The 17,268-nt window shown below is 42.1% G+C and overlaps 1 protein-coding gene and 1 pseudogene across 1 annotated transcript; one reads left to right on the top strand and one right to left on the bottom strand.

The window, feature by feature from the left end:
* LOC107758370 (calmodulin-regulated spectrin-associated protein 3-like) overlaps positions 1-5,387 on the top strand; it is an 8,541-nt pseudogene extending 3,154 nt beyond the window's left edge.
* A 1,944-nt stretch (positions 5,388-7,331) lies between these two features.
* On the bottom strand, positions 7,332-15,529 carry LOC107758383 (protein GPR108-like). Its single transcript, XM_016576099.1, has 18 exons — positions 15,306-15,529; positions 14,917-15,030; positions 14,734-14,784; positions 14,577-14,662; positions 13,208-13,287; positions 13,016-13,146; positions 12,851-12,913; positions 12,663-12,764; positions 12,449-12,582; positions 11,904-11,979; positions 10,775-10,848; positions 10,523-10,640; positions 10,323-10,453; positions 10,195-10,238; positions 8,650-8,699; positions 8,475-8,558; positions 8,224-8,345; positions 7,332-8,152 (listed from the first exon to the last, which is right to left on the bottom strand). Exons 1-18 carry the CDS (start codon positions 15,405-15,407, stop codon positions 8,065-8,067), a joined length of 1,650 nt encoding a protein of 549 aa, XP_016431585.1. The 5' UTR covers positions 15,408-15,529; the 3' UTR covers positions 7,332-8,064.
* Between the last annotated feature and the right edge of the window lie 1,739 nt (positions 15,530-17,268).

The following is a 17,268-nucleotide window of genomic DNA, read 5'->3' as shown; positions in this document are numbered from 1 at the left end:
CACACACACACACACACACACACACACACACACACGGTGTGTGTTACTGACGCTGACTCTAACGCTCGTCTCTCTCCGATGTGTTTCAGTGCCCACAGTGCTGCTACTCACACATACTCACGCACACTCACACATACGTCATCACTGTCCTGTGGTTGATTTCACTCCTGTCACAGATCTCTGCAGGAAACATGTTTTTTTTGTAGTGTATTTTTATTTGCAGATCACTTTTTTTTTTAGTTTTGCATATAATTCAGGATTTCTTCCAGTTTTACACAAATGCCTTCACTTTCTTTGGTTTGTTTCTCACTGTCACCTGCTGTATTTCCATGGCTGGACTCTGGATGGCGCTCCACCACGCTGAAGCCAACATTTCACCCTCACATGTTCACACACTCATTGCATTTTCTATGTAACTTAATTATTACTCTTGTATTTGATGTTGTGTAGAAGGACGGGGCTGGAGCAAAAAGCAAATCAGGTATGTCTGTTTACAATGGTCTGTCAATTCAAGGAAGTACAACTAACCTTATTTTTATGACCAAAATCATGTGACTAAATAATAGTCTAAATAATTTTGAGATTTTTTCATTTATATAACTCATTCATCATGCACCAGGGATCTTCAATCTTTATCACTTTCTCTGTCTCAGCCGTCCTCTCTCCGCTGTGGCCTTCAGCATCCCATTCCCACTGGACAGTGATGTTGATGTTGTTATGGGCAATCCTCTCTTTCGTTCCGTCAGCACGGACAGCCTCACCATGGTAACCAGCCCCGGCCCTTACACACCCCCAGAGGATCTGAGTAAGCTCATTGGTCAAGCTCCTCTAGGAGAGTTACCTACCATAGAAGAAGCATTACAAATTATTCATACTGCCCGTCCAGTACACAATGAGCCCCGGCTGCGGCCAGAGGGAGCTCCGTCTGGCTTTTACCTCCACTCCCCTGAGGTGGGTGAAGCCAGACTGAGCAGCTCTGCCCCCTGCTGGTCAGGGATGATGTATCGACCAATTGGAGGAAGGCCTGATAGCAGCGGAAACTGCAAACGACAACCTGTTGGTTCACAAGAAATCCATGGAGGTTTAGAGTGTGACACACCTGAAGACTCTCCCAAAACCTCCTGCAGCCCAGCCAACGGACCCAAGACAGGTCGCATGACAAACTTTGCTGAACGCAGGAAGAAGATGCCAGAATCCCCAAGTAATTCCAGGTTCCTGGAAGTGGAGTCGTTGTTGAGCCCTGCAGGGATGAGCCCCGTTGGGGCAGTGGAGGCGCAGGAGCTGGGTGCACGTCTGGAGGAGAAACGTAGAGCAATCGAAGCTCAAAAGAGGCGGATTGAGGCCATCTTTACCAAACACAGGCAGAGGCTGGGCAAGACTGCCTTCCTTCACCTCCAGAAGAAACAGGGGGAAGAACTGGAAGATGACGGACAGTCCCTCACACTGGATGAACGACTGACACGAATGGAGCTGCAGCTTCAACAAGAGGAGGACAGAGAGAAGGAGGAGGAAAAAGGAGGAGGAAAAGAAAGAAAATGATGGAGAACAGAAGAAGATGGAGCATGTAGTAGCTCCACCTAAACTGGAGAAACAGATTACCTTCTCTGTTGAAACGAAGACAGAGGAGGGGAAAGAGCCACCATTGGTGGAACATAATGAGGCAGTAGCCAAGCTAACCTCCACCCTACAGTCCCTACAAAGAGACATGCAGCGCCTTACAGAACAGCAACAAAGGCTCATGGGAAAGAAAACTCTGAGTTCTCCGAAAAACACCCCCTCAAATAAGACACCTACCTCCAGCAAGCCCTGGGTCATCCCGGCTGGTTCCAAATCCCCTGCTACACCCCCTCATCTTTCTAGAGACTCCACCCATATCCTTTCACCTTCTGGATCTCCATCACACTCCGGACAACTTTCTGACACACCCAGATCCCCTAAAAGTTCAGCAGCATCTGCTCCACGCAAATCCCGTGGTGCTGCTCCCAAGAGCCCCAAACGGCAACGTCCCTCCCGCCCCACAGACCTTGGTTTCCAGCCTCTCACACATGTCCTTACGCCCCCACAGAACGTGGACACGCTTCCCCATCTGCGGCGAGTCTCTCCGAGCCAGTGTCAGGTGCAGACCTGCTCCTCACTACGACTTGGTGGTCCATGCACGCCCCAGGACTCTCCACAGCAACCTGCTCCACCTCAAGAGAGCACCTCAGAATCTGGCTCCAGCGAACATCACACCCCAATCTTCAAGCTGGAGCTGGAGGCTGGACCTACATCTGCACTCCCAGCTGAACTGTTAGGAGGTGGGAGCAGCTCAGGAGCCCCGTCAGAATGCTCATTTGAAAGTGACATGCAGCGTCCTCGTGAAAGATGAGACAGAGGGTGCGGGGACAGTGGGAGATGACACAGATCTGGAACAGGGTGCAGAAATATTCTCTTCAGATTCCATGAGCGACCAGACAGAGAACGAGAGCAAGATGGGACTCGATGTGTTCTTCAAGGTTTGTGAAGGCCTGCTTGCGCTTTGGTTGATTGTGCATGTCTAAGGTGTCTGTAATGTGTGTCTTTGTGGGTGTTCAGGAGGAGGGTCTCTCGGAGGAGGAGATGGCCCAAAAAAGGGCTCTGCTGTTGGAACGGCAGCAAAGACGAGCTCAAGAGATCAAGAAACGTGCAAAACATGGGCAAGACCCTGAGAACAGGTAAGAACATCTACTTGTCCAAACCTGTTCATTCAGGACCTTCATTCAGGACTTACTGATCTCTGCTTTCTCCAACAGTCAACAGGCTTCCCTGAATGACTTGCGACCTTCTCAAACTCAGCTGCTTTCACAGTCACTGCCAACCTCATACACTCCACCCCCTCTGTCAAAAGCCACACCCCCAGGAACGCCCCTGCGGCGAGGAGCGTTCACCAGGGCAGAGTATGAAAGGCGTCAGCAGCTGAAGATAATGGCTGATCTAGAGAAAGTCCTCAAACAGAAACCAGCAAAGCACAGTGGCAAAAAACAACATGCACAACAACCATGAGCTTACTCACACACGCTCACAGGGGAAAAACAGAACAGGTAATCACACATTACTTGTACTTAAATGTGAACTGGGTAACTACTAGCGTCACTAAACAGAATTGCTATCTGTCTGTATGAGTGAAACAGCAACATTTGCTCAACCAATGGAATGAGTTTGTCACCCTGTTTGTTGAATAGTGTTTGAAGCTGTTTTGTATTTTGCCCTAAAACCAGTTTTGTTCACTCACACAGTTGTCTCTAGCCAGAAAGATGGCGCATCTCTACAAACTGAAAAGCCAGCAAGGTACTCTATCCAGCTGCTTAGCCACGTTTCTGTCTTCTGCCTTTCATACATCTTTGTCTTTACTTAAAAGCTTCCTCTCTCACGCTACAACTCAGTCGTTCAGAGTCACCCTCAAAGGTGATGTCATCAGGGCAACTGGCCAATCAGAATGGGGAAAAAGACTGGGAACATGTCTCCAATGCCTCCTCTCCAGCCTCACTCCCAGAATACACAGGTAAAGAGCTGATTGTTGATATTTAAGATCAATTTCTGTTTGAAAAGAGTTAGGGTTAGTTTGAAATTTTAAAGCTACTTATGTCATTCTGTATATGGTTGCTAATTTGCTCTGAGTGGTTGCTAGGATGTTTTGTGCGGTGCTAGACTGTTGCTAAGGTGGTCTTGAATGGTTTTGAATGATTGCTAGGCACCTCCTAGGATGTTCTGGGTGATTTCTGAGATGTACCTGTAGGGTTAATAAGGTTTTCTCAGTGGTTGCTAGGGCACTGCTTAGCAGTTGCTAAGGTGGTCTTTTGTTTGCAGGAACATTGCTAAGTGGTTGCTAGGCTGTTGAGAATGATTGCTAGTTGGCTTATAGGATGTTATGGGTGGTTACTGGAATGTAGTTGAGGTCTTCTGCTAGCAGGTAGCTGGGCTGTCCTGAGCAATTTCTAGAATCTTCAGGGTGGTTGCTAGAGCGTGACTGAAGGTTTTCTGAGTGGTTGGTAATCATAATAACACCCTTTAGAGTTTTAACTGCACTGTGTAGAACAGGTGAGTATGAATTCAAATCAAGTGGTTTGACCTGATTTGAAAAGATGAAGAAATAGCACCACCTGTTGGCTGTAGCCAGTACCTTATTTGATCTGTGTGGTTTTCCAGTTGCCTGTTTACTCACAATTTTATCTTCTGTTTCAGGTCCTAAATTATTTAAGGAACCCAGTTTTAAATCCAACAAGTTCATCATTCACAACGCGCTCTCATGCTGCTGCCTTGCTGGCAAAGTCAATGAATCCCAGAAAAACAAGACCATAGATGTGCGTCACACTGTTTATCTTTCTACACAGACATTACTCCCTTTGTGCGCGTTCACATTCTGACATTCACATTCTCCCCGTCTGTCTAGGAGATGGAGAAGAGCTCCGCCAGTCACTTCCTGATTCTCCTGCGTGATTCCAGCTGTCAGTTCCGTGCTATCTGCACCCGAGACGGCCAATCGGAGGAGCTGCATCGACTCTGCGGCGTCGGCCCGCGTACCATTTCCTCATCAGACGTGGAGGCCATTTATAAAATACAGCTCAGACAGGAACCAGTTCAATACACTTCCATCTCGTACCCTGAGCATGAGCGCCGACGCTTTCACTATCCCCGCCCATCTCTGGCACACTAAGAAACATGGTACGCCTAAAAAAGTAGCCACACCCAAATAGACTCCGCCTACTCAAAATAAACCACTCCTGCTGCGATAAACTGCACCCACCTAAATAAGCCACTCCTACTGGAATAAACTGGAGTGGACTCCGCCCACTCAAATAAACCATTCCTACTAAGATAAGCCCCTCCTACCCACACAAGTAACCCCGCCCACTCAAAAGAACCACACCTTCCAAGGTAAGCTACTCTCTCTGGAATAAGCTCCTCCAACCAATAATAAACCCTCAAATAAATCCACTATATGTGCCAGTCCTCTAAATAAAAATCTTACCAGCACACACCACAAACTCTCTATAATGAAGCGAATCGAGTTAACTGTTTATGATCAAGCAGAAGGATCTTATGTTTTCTGATTCTGCATGAAGACAGACGAGCCCTGAGGTTTTCACGCTACTAAAGACTGAGGAAACCGCACGTCCTGTTTGCATGTGAATGTTTGGTTCAGTCTAAATATCTCTCAATGGTCACACCAACTGAGCACTTGAAGCGTTTCTCTGATTCTTATGATCTATATTCTCTACCCTAATAAATACAAACGTTTGAATCTCAGTCTACCAGTGCTGTAGTTTTGGTGAGAATCACTGCTGGGTTTCACTATCTAGTCTCCGTCTGGATAGATGATTTTAGGAGATCTCCTGCTGTGAACACTTACTCTCTTTTATAATATTTCATCAGCCTTTCCGTTCTTCAAGAATCTGTGTGGCGTAAATGATTCTCGCTTTCCTCCTGATGGATCTCCAGCTGTCCAACGACTGTGAGGCATCATGTGTTCATGTGTGTGAGCAGATGTCTGGACGCTGTTGAACAGAGTTTGTCAGATGAATATGGATCAGTGAGTCACGATCCAGTATTAAAAAAACCATTGAACCTCCATCATAAGCATCAGTGTTGGTGGCTCATGTGCAGGGGCGGTCTTACCCATTAGGCAAAGATAGGCGACCGCCTTGGGCCCTCAAAAGCCAAGGGCCCCCTAAAATGCTTTTCATATAGGAGATGCGCATTAAGCGCTGACACGCGAACGGTTAAATTTGTAGTTAAAATAACTAAAAATAAATGTATTTTAAAGTTTAGAATTAGACAGCCTTTGCACACAGGCTTACGCTGGTAACTCATCAGTGGACTTTCCTCGTCAATATAGGCTATATTTTTTCACACTTTTCTCATTCTATATTTCTGACGTTCCAAAAGCGCCTCCTACTGGCAGAGAATGAATGTTCATTTTCAATAATCCAGTCTGTAGTTTTGTTCAGATCAATGTGAAAATCCACCCACATAACCCAGTTTTAAAATAATATAATTTATACTTCTGAGTCACCCCTGGTTTAAACGCTCAATTGTGAGGTTTAATTGATCAAGGTCAATTGATCATTTTATAATTTATTTGGTTTTTGTAAAAACCTGTATCTCAACTGTAAATCAGTTGCTATTTCGTGGTCTACAACATGAAAGAAAGCCATTATAACATGTACATGAAAAATTTAGAAACATTGGACACAACTATGGGGCACCATTGTGCAGCAGCAAGCATCACAACAAAAAAGGAACCTCAAGGTTGATCTAGGAAAATGTGTGCAAATGTATAGGGCCCCATTCCTATATTTTGGCTGGGGCCCCCAATTCACTAAATCCGCCCCTGCTCATGTGCTGTATGTGTGTAGACATTCCCTTCATGTGTGTGTGTGTGTGTTTCAGGACTGATGGGTTGGATGAGGAAAAGCAATGTAATACTGTTTATGGTAAAACTTTAAGGATCATATATGAAGGATTCATGGCTTTACCGTCACCACAGCACTGTTACTGTTGCAGTGGCAGTGTGTGTGTGTGCCTGTGCAGATGAGCCTGTGCACACACGGTTCACACACACCGAGCATTTACATCGTTTTGTTTAATCCTCACAGCAATGGTTAATTCACCAGTTTAATGAGCAGATGAAGAGGGAGATGATGAGAAACACTGAAGAGCGTTTGTGTTCGAGGCTCCTGTGCGCCTGAGACTCTCAGACATCAAGAGAGATTATTTCAGCACCTGAATGATAAGGCCTTTTATAAAATAAAACTACATCTAGTTGAGGTTCTTCTTCAAAAACCAACAAAGTTCTGCACGGTCAGTACCTGACTAAACCACAAGACATGACTCGCTGCGCGGGGCAGAGTGGCTTTACCTGAGAAAACATCACGTTTGCACTGTATCAGTGTTTCTCACACTGCATGTTTAAATCGGTAAAGACAAACTCTTTTCTCTTTTCTCACATAACAAACCAAAGAAACGAGTCAATATTTAAGTCTTTTGATTTATTTCAAACTTGAACACAATTAGCATGATAAACCAGCGACATAAATCAAGCAGGAAAAGCTTATTTCTCTGACAGTTTGTGGAAATTTAAGCCAGTTTAGAAGCTTTGTGCGGGAAAAACTGAAGTGGCGTTCTGGAGAGGTTTTCAAGTCTAAACTGCGATCAAACTACAACGCCATTTGAATGCCAGAAGCTTCCTGCGCTTTTAGTGGAGACCATTGGTTTTAACGGCAGCGATGCAGTTGTCGCGTTCGTAGTAATTCGCGGTGTAAATGCGGTTAATCCTTCATTTATAACTGTATACCAATATTTGTGTCGTTAAATAAAGGAGGGTCAATCACAGAGTAGATGAAGCCATGAGTAAAATACAACTAAATAAAGCATAACCTTTTCCAAAGAAGAAAATGACAAAAATCGTTATTGGTTATGTCGCACGACTGAACGTTGTTTTAGGAACCTCTCGGGAACATTCAGCTTCATCCAGGACAGAATATACACATTAACAGTCATGGACTCGGCGTCCTTTAAAGAAATATATAACACCAGAAAATCTTCTGAAGAAGCATCTGTTCCAGCACCTTATTTACGCTAGTTTTGTGGAATCGCTTCCAGCTGTCGAATCAAAAATGAACAGAAAAACCAAGATATACAAACAATAGCATCAAACTGCTTCGGTTAAATAATAAAGACATTAGGAAATAAAAGAAGGCTAAAATCAAACAAATCAAATTATTTGCACACATCCACTATAATGATTGTACATCTTTGGAATGAAGGAATAAATGAGCTAACAAATTAACGGATAGAGCAGAGTGACCACATCATTACTGTAAACCAAAGCAAGAGATTCAGTCCGTGTTACCGTTATCCCAGAGTCTGTATGGAAAAATCAGCTCATTCTCTCACGGAAATGGTGTCTGCTGCGCTTTATTCTCACACGTTTTTTTTCCATTCCGTCTTTTTTCACTTGCATAGCGAGTCTGTGGGCACCATGACAGCAACCTCAGGAAGGGGAGGGGTTTGAGAGTCCAGGCTCCGCCCTCTTTGATATGATACTCACAACGCAACCTCCCTCTGTCTCTCTCGGCCGTTAGACGTTTTCTTCACCTTGTGGATGCCCTCCAGCGCTCCGGATTCCGTTATACTGTGTGCGAGAGAAACGATATCACACACTGAACCTCTCATAGAGAAAGAGAGATAGAGAGAGAGACCTACACTTCATCCATCTCCAGGTCCTCCTCGTCCTGAGGCAGCTGTAGATACGGGTTATTTGATGCCGGACGGAACTTGAATCCCGTCAAGACGAAGAAGATCAGAGTAGAAACCTCCACTAAAAACTGCAAACACAAGGAGAGAACAGACGAAAGATCTGGTTAGGGCTGAATCGGAATGATTTTCTGTGCTACAAACGCCATCTACATAGTTTATGTTATGTTATGTTATTCTGAAGCAGGGTTGCTCCTTACCTCCTGACACCACTGCCACTGGAACGGCACAGTGAACTGCAGCAGTATCGCGATGATCCGCGTGAAGTAGATATAACACACGATCTGAGGACAGAGAAACAGCTTTTTAGTTGTCCGCCTTAGAGAAATTATCTTATTAAATGATGTTGTAGATGTGAGTAAAGATGAATCTCACCATCACATAATAATGTCTGAAGAGCTTTAACTTCTCCAGGTTCATGGCAGCTGCACGATAACGCACACAAGTAGTGTGCATTTAGAAACAAATACACAAATATATATACACACAAACAAACAAGAACAATATCAGTATCAATAACTACACCGATAACTAAAGATAACTATTAAGATAATTACACAGATAACTGTCACAATAAATTATGATAACTACATAGATAATTACACCGATAACTATACCGATAACTATAAGGATAACTACACCGATAACTGTAACGATAGCTGACAATAACTATACTGATAACTGTAACGATAGCTGCCGATAACTATACCGATAACTGTAACGATAGCTGCCGATAACTATAGATAAATACGCCGATAACTGTAACGATAGCTGCCGATAACTATAGATAAATACGCCGATAACTGTAACGATAGCTGCCGATAACTATAGATAAATACGCCGATAACTGTAACGATAGCTGCCGATAACTATAGATAAATACGCCGATACCTGTAACGATAGCTGCCGATAACTATATCGGTAACTGTAACGATAGCTGCCGATAACTATAGATAAATACGCTGATAACTGTAACGATAGCTGCCGATAACTATAGATAAATATGCCGATAACTGTAACGATAGCTGCCGATAACTATACAGATAATTACACAGATAACTGTAACGACAGCTGACGATAACTATACAGATAATTACACAGATAACGGTAACGACAGCTGACGATAACTATACAGATAATTACACCGATAACTGTAACGATAACTACCGATAACTATAAAAATAATTATACTGATTACCATAACAATAATTATAAAGATAATTACACTGATAACTACAACGATAGCCAACATTAACTATAGAGATAGCTAAACTGATAACTATAAAGATACAATAACTATACCGATAATTATACTAAAAACTATGATACCTATTAAACTATTTCACTGATAACTATAATAACTAATGAGAACTATAACAATAACTACAAAGATAATTTTACTGATAGCTATACCGATTACTATAATGATAATTATAGTGATAACTTTAACTGTAATTGTAAAAGTAAGTATAACAACAACTGTAACAGTAATTATGATTCCTATAACAACTATAACGATAACCATAGCAATAACTTCAATATAAGCAATAAGAAATAATGTTAAAAGATAATTATACTGATAACTATAGTATCCATGATGATAACTGTAATATAATAACTTTAACGATAACGATAATAATAATTATAGCAATAACTATCAGCGTCCACACCAACCAACGATAATGTTCTGTTTATTCTAAACAAATTGTTTGTCTTTTTAAAATAAATGTCCTGAAAATGATTCCGATGAAATGTCGTTGTTGTTTTAGTTGCGTCGTGAACTCTGCTATTAGAGTTAGATCAGTTATTAAAACCGTACGGTTATCGTTACGGCCTGTACACAGTGTTCCAGGTTTAGACACACACACACACACACACGCACACACGCACACGCACACACGCACACGCACACACACACACCTTTGCCATCCGTGTTTGAAGCCTCCTGCAGGTGTCGGATGGACCTGTTAGACACAGAAACACACAGACAAACACATCAAATAACCGTAAATATCAGCACACCCAGAGTCTGACGCACAGAAACGCACCAGACGACAGGGAACAGGACGGCTCCGCAGCAGAGGAGATCCACCAGGAACAGGATCTCCCTCCAGAGAGCGTATTCACTCGTGCCCTCCTCCGTCTCCTCGATGATGATATAGGACACGTTAGCCAGAACCTGCAACAAACCGGCATCAGTCGCGGATATCACATCAGAAACACGTGGGAGTCGTGTTCAAACACACACCTGCAGAGGAATGACGATCATGAAGATCTTCTTCTCTTTGTCCGACAGGATGTATTTAACGAAGGCAAAGCCGGTGCCGATGAGAGCCAGCGTGATGAACAGCAGAGCCCCCTTCAGCCTGACACACAAACATTACACTCTCATGCCAGATATTTAACACTCTGATTCTGACAGCATCCACACTGAAAAATATCCACACTCGTCGATCTCTAAGCACGAGAAACAGAAGGAAAGTAGAGGTGTGATACGCACAGGTGTGTGATGTAGTACATGACGGCCCAGCCTTCAATAGGATGACCTTCAGAGTTAATGAAGTGATAGTTGATCTGAGAGGAAGACAACAAACACTGGTGACGAGTCGTCGATCACAATAACACCACGAACATGCATCAAGTCTCCTCTGTACAAATCTAGTTCATATTTCTATTTTATAGTCATATATCTAAGTACATATACACATCTAAGTACATGTACACATGGAAGTAAACATTGCTGTTTATTACTATGCTTTGTTATACTGGTTCCTATATGCAAAAATGATTCCTTGTGTTCATTTAGTGGAAAACATGGATTTAAATATATATATATATATATAAATGGAGTATCAAGAGCGTCACTGAACAAACATCTTAAAAAAATTACTTGGGATCAATTCCAAGTTGTTGGTAAGTATGCCGTATTGCAATTTTAGTGCAATTCTTGAAAAATTCCTAAGAAGTTCTCAAATATTTTCTAGAGAGCATCTTAAGACAAGTTTAAGGTTAAATTTAACAAGTTATTTATGAAGATTTTTTAAGAACATTCTTTTCAGGAATTCAAGTTCTTATTAAGTTTACGTTATTAAGTTTTCTTAGAACATACTTAAGAAAAGGTAATGGGAATTTAAAATATGGTAATCGTCCTATTCCAAAACACATTATCTAACATTAAATAACAACAATTAATAGAACTGTTGAAGTATTTATAAATATCTTTCTTAATGTTTATTAATTAAAATACAGATGTTCATTTTAGATTTTGATTTAATGATTTTAACTTCTGATTTTAATAATGTATTAGTAAATTTTGAAATTAACAAATAACTTTAATTGAAATGAGCATGAAAATACCTTAGAATTTTTTTCATATATATATATTTATATATATATATATATATTCATATTAGTTGATGTTAACTAATGTAGTTAACTAATTGTAGTAAACTAAAATTAACAAATGAAACCTTATTGTAAAGTTTAATAGCTAATAAAAAAATAAAAACACACAACAAAATTACTAAACCTTTAGCTAAAAGCAAAATATAAAAATTAATTCTAATTTAAAATATTACTATGAGTAAGTGATGGATGCTGTGTGAGCGTGATCAGAGTGTTTTACTCACGCTGTGAAACAGCAGAGACACAGCTTTAGTGTACGCCAGCGCCGCCATCAGCCAGTGGATCTTAAACACACTGTACCTGTCACACACACATCATAAATATCAGCGGGTTCACCCACAGTGACAGACGTGTGTGTGTGAGTGAGTGAGTGAGTGAGTGTGTGTGTGCGAGTGTGAGTGAGTGAGTGAGTGAGTGAGTGTGTGTGAGTGAGTGAGTGAGTGTGTGTGCGAGTGTGAGTGAGTGAGTGAGTGAGTGTGGAGTCTCAGCAGCATTTGTCTGGTCTGCCCGACATACAGAGGAGTTTAAAGCCATCCGCTCCTGTATGAATGTTTGTGAAGGTCACAGCAAAGTCTTGGGCAGATACGATAAGAGACTTATCCACTGGACCGGCGCTGACCTCTGGATTCAATAGTGAGCTGCAGACCCATCTCAGCATCAGATCAGTGGATTGATTTGGGGATATGTGAGTGAGTGAGTGAGTGAGTGAGTGAGTGAGAGAGTGAGAGTGAGTGAGTGAGTGAGTGAGTGTGTGCGCGCGCGTGTGTACCTGTATTTGAGCAGTGTGTATGTCCACACCACGGCGGCGGCGAAGAAGACGGTAGCCATTGAGATGTAGAGGCGTGGCAGAGGAATCTCAGCCGCCGACAGATAACCGCTGGGATTCTTCTCTGTGATCTCCACCTTACACACACACACTCAGTTTGATCCTGATCATGTGATATGCGGCTCTGGGACGGCCGGATCCGGACCGTTGTACTTACATGGAGAGAATACGGGCGCAACGTCCTGGATCCCGCGGGGAGGCAGTTGTGGAAGTCCAGATTGTAGAGTCCCTGCGAGCTTGCGCTCATCGTGAGACGGAACTGAGAGCGGGAGAGAACGCAAACGGTGAGCGGTTTGTGTATTTGAAACGCTGTGTGTGTGTGTGTGTGAGTGACGGCTTTCTCACGCTGAAGTTGAAGGAGTTGTCGTGTTGTTGCAGCTCCAGCGACATCCCGTCCAAACTCTCCACCTGATGGGAACACAGTTCAAGAATCAATGACAGAAACAGCTGTTTTAAACAAGGTTTTTGAAGAGTTTTCAAAAACAAATGTAAGGACACACAGGTACGTACCGTCTGGGAAATGGTGCTGCTGACAGCAGGTGTCACTTTAGCCTTCTCTTGTGAATTTTCTTTCCGTTCTGTCTCTTCAACACTCGGCTCTTTTTGCTTCTCTCCCTCTGCATTTTCTCTTTTCGTCCTCGCTGAGAAACACAGACACCATCAAACACACACACACTTCAGGCTCACATGCATTAGTTTTACCTTTCCCTCCATCCGTAGTCTTTGGCTTCAGTTTGGACACCAGTGTGATGTCAGAATGGCCAAAGTGCTTCACTTGGACGCTGCACACACAATCACAATCAGTGACATTCGCAGTCACAGTAAGTCACATTCACAATAATAATCTGTCACAATCACATTCAAATTCAACAGTCACGATCACAATCACATTTACAACCAGTCAGTCATTCACAATTAGTAACAATCACAGCCAATCACATTCATGTTCACAATGAGTCACATTCACAGTCACAATCAGTAAAAATCACATACAGTCACATTCATATTCACAGTCACATTTACAATCACAGTAACAATCACATTCACAATCAATCACATTCACAATGACTCACATTCACAATCAGTAACAATCACAATCACATTCACAATGACTCACATTTAAAATCACAGTAACAATCACAGTAAAAATCTGTCACAATCACATTTAGTCATGATCACAGTTACAATGTATGTCAGATGAAGTGTCATGCTTTATTCTACTATAAGCTAGAATATACTATAACTATATATACATACCTAGGGCTGCAAGATTAATCGAATGCTATTGTCATGCGCATCTCGTCAGTAAAAGCCGGTTCTGTGATTAGTAGTAAATCTCCATCACATGCTTTCAGATGGAGCAGCATTTACTACACAGAGCCGTAGTTCACTGACAAGCTTCGCAAAATCGCGTTCATAATCGCAGACGATTTAATCACGCGATTATGACATCGAAGATATCATTCTGCGATAATGACAGCCTTTGCGTAGCTTGTCAGTGAACTACGGCTCTGTGTAGTAAATGCTGCTCCATCTGAAAGCACGTGAAAATACCACATTTAATAACATATTTTTACTCCAAACTCACTTCATAACGTCAGTGGAGTGTTTGAAATAAATCCTTCTGTGAGATGATGTGGCTTCTTACACAGAATAAGGCACGCAACATATTTCATCGTATTCTAAGCAGTGATAAAGGCATTGCATTATTACTTTATTGTAATGAAAATCACAATAAGACGAACTCAGATAAACCATGTATTGTCGTAGTCGTGTGTTTATTAGTCACGTTGAATTAACTATTAATCAAAGCAGTTCAATCTTCTGTTTATTCAGCTAGCGCTATAGGGATTGCCTGGGTTTCTTCTGCGAGGTGTATTTGGAGTTTCTCTGGCCTTCAGATGGAGATTTACTGCTGATCACAGAACCCTGCTTCACTGAAAGATACGCATGACAATCACAACTTCTGCCTAATCGCAATTTATCGCCTTTGCGATTTAAATTTGATTAATCGTGCAGCCCTACTATAAGATACTTCAAAAAACACTCCTCATCACTGGACCGGACTCACCTGAGCTCCTCGGTGTCGATGATGAAGAGGATGAGCTCATTTTCACTCTTTTTATTCAGCAGCTTGCACTCATCCACCTCCTGGGCCTGAGGAACCACAAACACAAGCGTCAGGAATGAACAGAGCACAGCGAGAGAGAGCCGTCACAGATACTCACGGTGTAGGACAGGATGCCGTTCACTCGAGTCCGGGCCAGACTAAAGCCCACCTGCAACACAAACCCAGAACAGAACCGTCTCTAATGAATGAAGAGGCACAAACAACGCAACACACAACACAACCTCTCTCTCTCTCTCTCTCACACACACACACACACACACACACACACACTCACACTTACTTTTCCAGAGCCACTCTTCTCCTGCGGCAGATTCAGAGACACAAGACTGACGTCCAGAGTGCCGTTGGCAAAATAACCGAACGAGTTCAAATGGACAAGAAACCGCGTCTCATTCTGACAGACACAAAACAGAGTCCTTCAGCGTGTCATAAGTGTTCATAACGTTTAAGAAGAACAGACATCATAAATTAATCAGTTTATGAATGTCATTACATAAGTGAAATAAATAACATAAATAATCAGATAAGTGAAACAATAAACGAGATAAATAAACACATAATGTTATAAATCATTAAATGAGTGAAATAAATGAGAACAGTTGAAGCTAGTTGAATGACTGAATAGGTGTGCTGAAGGAGCTGATTCTGTGTAAATAAAGAGTGACAGACCTTGAGTTTGAGCTGGTGGATCCGCGCGCTGCTCTCCGACACTGTCAGGATGAAGATCATCACGCTCGCCAGACTCTTCATCATCATCCTCATCCTCCTCATCACATCAACGATGAATCTGTCCGTCAAAGGATTGTCAGTTTGTTTCCAAACTCTTTCCAGCTACACCTTCACTTCCGGGACGCGTGAGCGCATACACGTCATCACCGACCGCGAGGGAGCGCCGCGCGACACAGCGCCCCCTGCTGGCGGGAGACAGCGCCGCAGGCAGCACACGCGTTTCACGACACACGATCCAGGGGCACGTTCCAGCTCAAACCGGTGCGCAACGCTTTGCTACGGTTTCCGGTTTGAACGACATGTTTCCTGGAAACGGTCTGCAACGATGCGTTTTCTCTTGTTTGGTGGGCCAATCAGCAGCAGCATGTAAATAAACCACGCGGTATTAAAGAGACAGCTTGCACAATGTAATTAACATCGTAACATCGAGCGTATTTTGCAGTATTAAACACGTATTTATACCGATTTCATCAGACTCAGAAAATTCTTCAAAAAGAACACAAAGAATGGCCTTCTCAGCTGCCATAGCTGCAACTCTTGCGTCATCAGAACAGTGTTCAACGCACCACCGTTTCCGTTTAAAACACGTTTTGCACTGTTTTGTCGGCAGTGAACGCAGCCCTGGTCACCCGTTTCAGGCCGGAAGTGAGGCGAACCATATATGGTTTAGGGCGGATCTGGTCTTTATGGAGTCACACCTATGGGATCAGATTCCCGCCTAAAGTATTGCAGTCATGGATAAAAAATAAATAAATAACAAGCGTGAAAACAAAATTTAAAAACGCAAGTAAAAATATATTGCACAAGATTTAAAAATGAAAGCAAAGTTTTTAGAATAGCAAACAATGATCACGGATTGAAAAATAAGAAGCGTAAATCAAAAAATTAATAACGCATTTTTAAAGGGGTCATATGATGCGATTTCAATTGTTCCTTTATCTTTGGAGTAATGTGTTTTTTGAACCTTAAACCGCATAAACACATTTCATTACACCAAATACACAAAATAATGTTATTTTTAGCAACATCATATGAACCCTTTAAAAATAATAAGCATGAATCAAAACTTTAAACACGTTTTAAAATCATATTGCACAAAATTTAAATATTAATGCAAAATTGTCTGACTTGCGCACAAAATCATGTTTTCCTTGGTTATATTTCTCTGTTTTTTGTGCTCTCAGACATTTTCTGCTCATGTGTTTATTTGTTGTATGCTTGTGCTGTTTTCCCTTCGCTCTTGTTTCCACGTTCTGCGCTTCTTCTTCCAAATGTTACGGTTAGAGTTTCATGCAAATCAGGGCGGGTTTAAGCGTCATCATTGGTCCACTAGTTCTAGATTGACAGCTCCTCCTCAGCCAATCAGATGAAGGGGGCGGTGACATCACTCCAACGCGCCTCATTACTGCCGATGCTCAGTGTGCTTTTCACTTGTACATCTTTCATTTCAACATCTTTCCATACAGGACACCGTTACATGTGTCTGTCTGTCACTGCTGTACGCCTGCCTGGCGATCCGTTAACGTTAAATGAGTAAATTAATTATGAATAAATGAATGTAATGTTTTGCATTGCTAGATCTGACTACTGATCAATGAAGGCCATAGTGTTACAGAGGAGACAGTTACAGAGGCCAGGTGGATTTTATTTACACAATGATTTATTTGCATATTGTGTTTATTTACATAAACACTATGCAACAAGCTACATATATAATTGCATAACACTATCATAATGTTTTAAATATATAAAGTTAGAATACAGCAACAAAATAACAGTAAACCAGCCAGCAGGTGGCGGCAAGTATGTTTAGAGTAAGACATTAAATCATTCATTCAAACAGATTCATTCAGTGAGGAATAAAGTGAATCATTCAATATAAGGCTGCTGTGTGTTGCTTGTA

The sequence above is a fragment of the Sinocyclocheilus rhinocerous genome, unplaced genomic scaffold (assembly GCF_001515625.1).
Source record: "Sinocyclocheilus rhinocerous isolate Xijiao unplaced genomic scaffold, SAMN03320098_v1.1 scaffold2309, whole genome shotgun sequence".
Classification (NCBI taxonomy): domain Eukaryota; kingdom Metazoa; phylum Chordata; class Actinopteri; order Cypriniformes; family Cyprinidae; genus Sinocyclocheilus; species Sinocyclocheilus rhinocerous.
This window is presented reverse-complemented; position numbering and strand designations above follow the sequence as displayed.

What these genes read in the sequence shown, in the direction of transcription:
- LOC107758383 (XM_016576099.1), bottom strand. Translation starts at nt 15,407, where the DNA reads ATGAGGAGGATGAGGATGATGATGAAGAGTCTGGCGAGCGTGATGATC. An exon ending in GTCCTGTTCCCTGTCGTCTG is followed by an intron (nt 10,239 to 10,322) that starts GTGCGTTTCTGT and finishes TGTGTCTAACAG; the next exon opens with GTCCATCCGACACCTGCAGG. An exon ending in AGTGGCAGTGGTGTCAGGAG is followed by an intron (nt 8,346 to 8,474) that starts GTAAGGAGCAAC and finishes TTGTGTTTGCAG; the next exon opens with TTTTTAGTGGAGGTTTCTAC.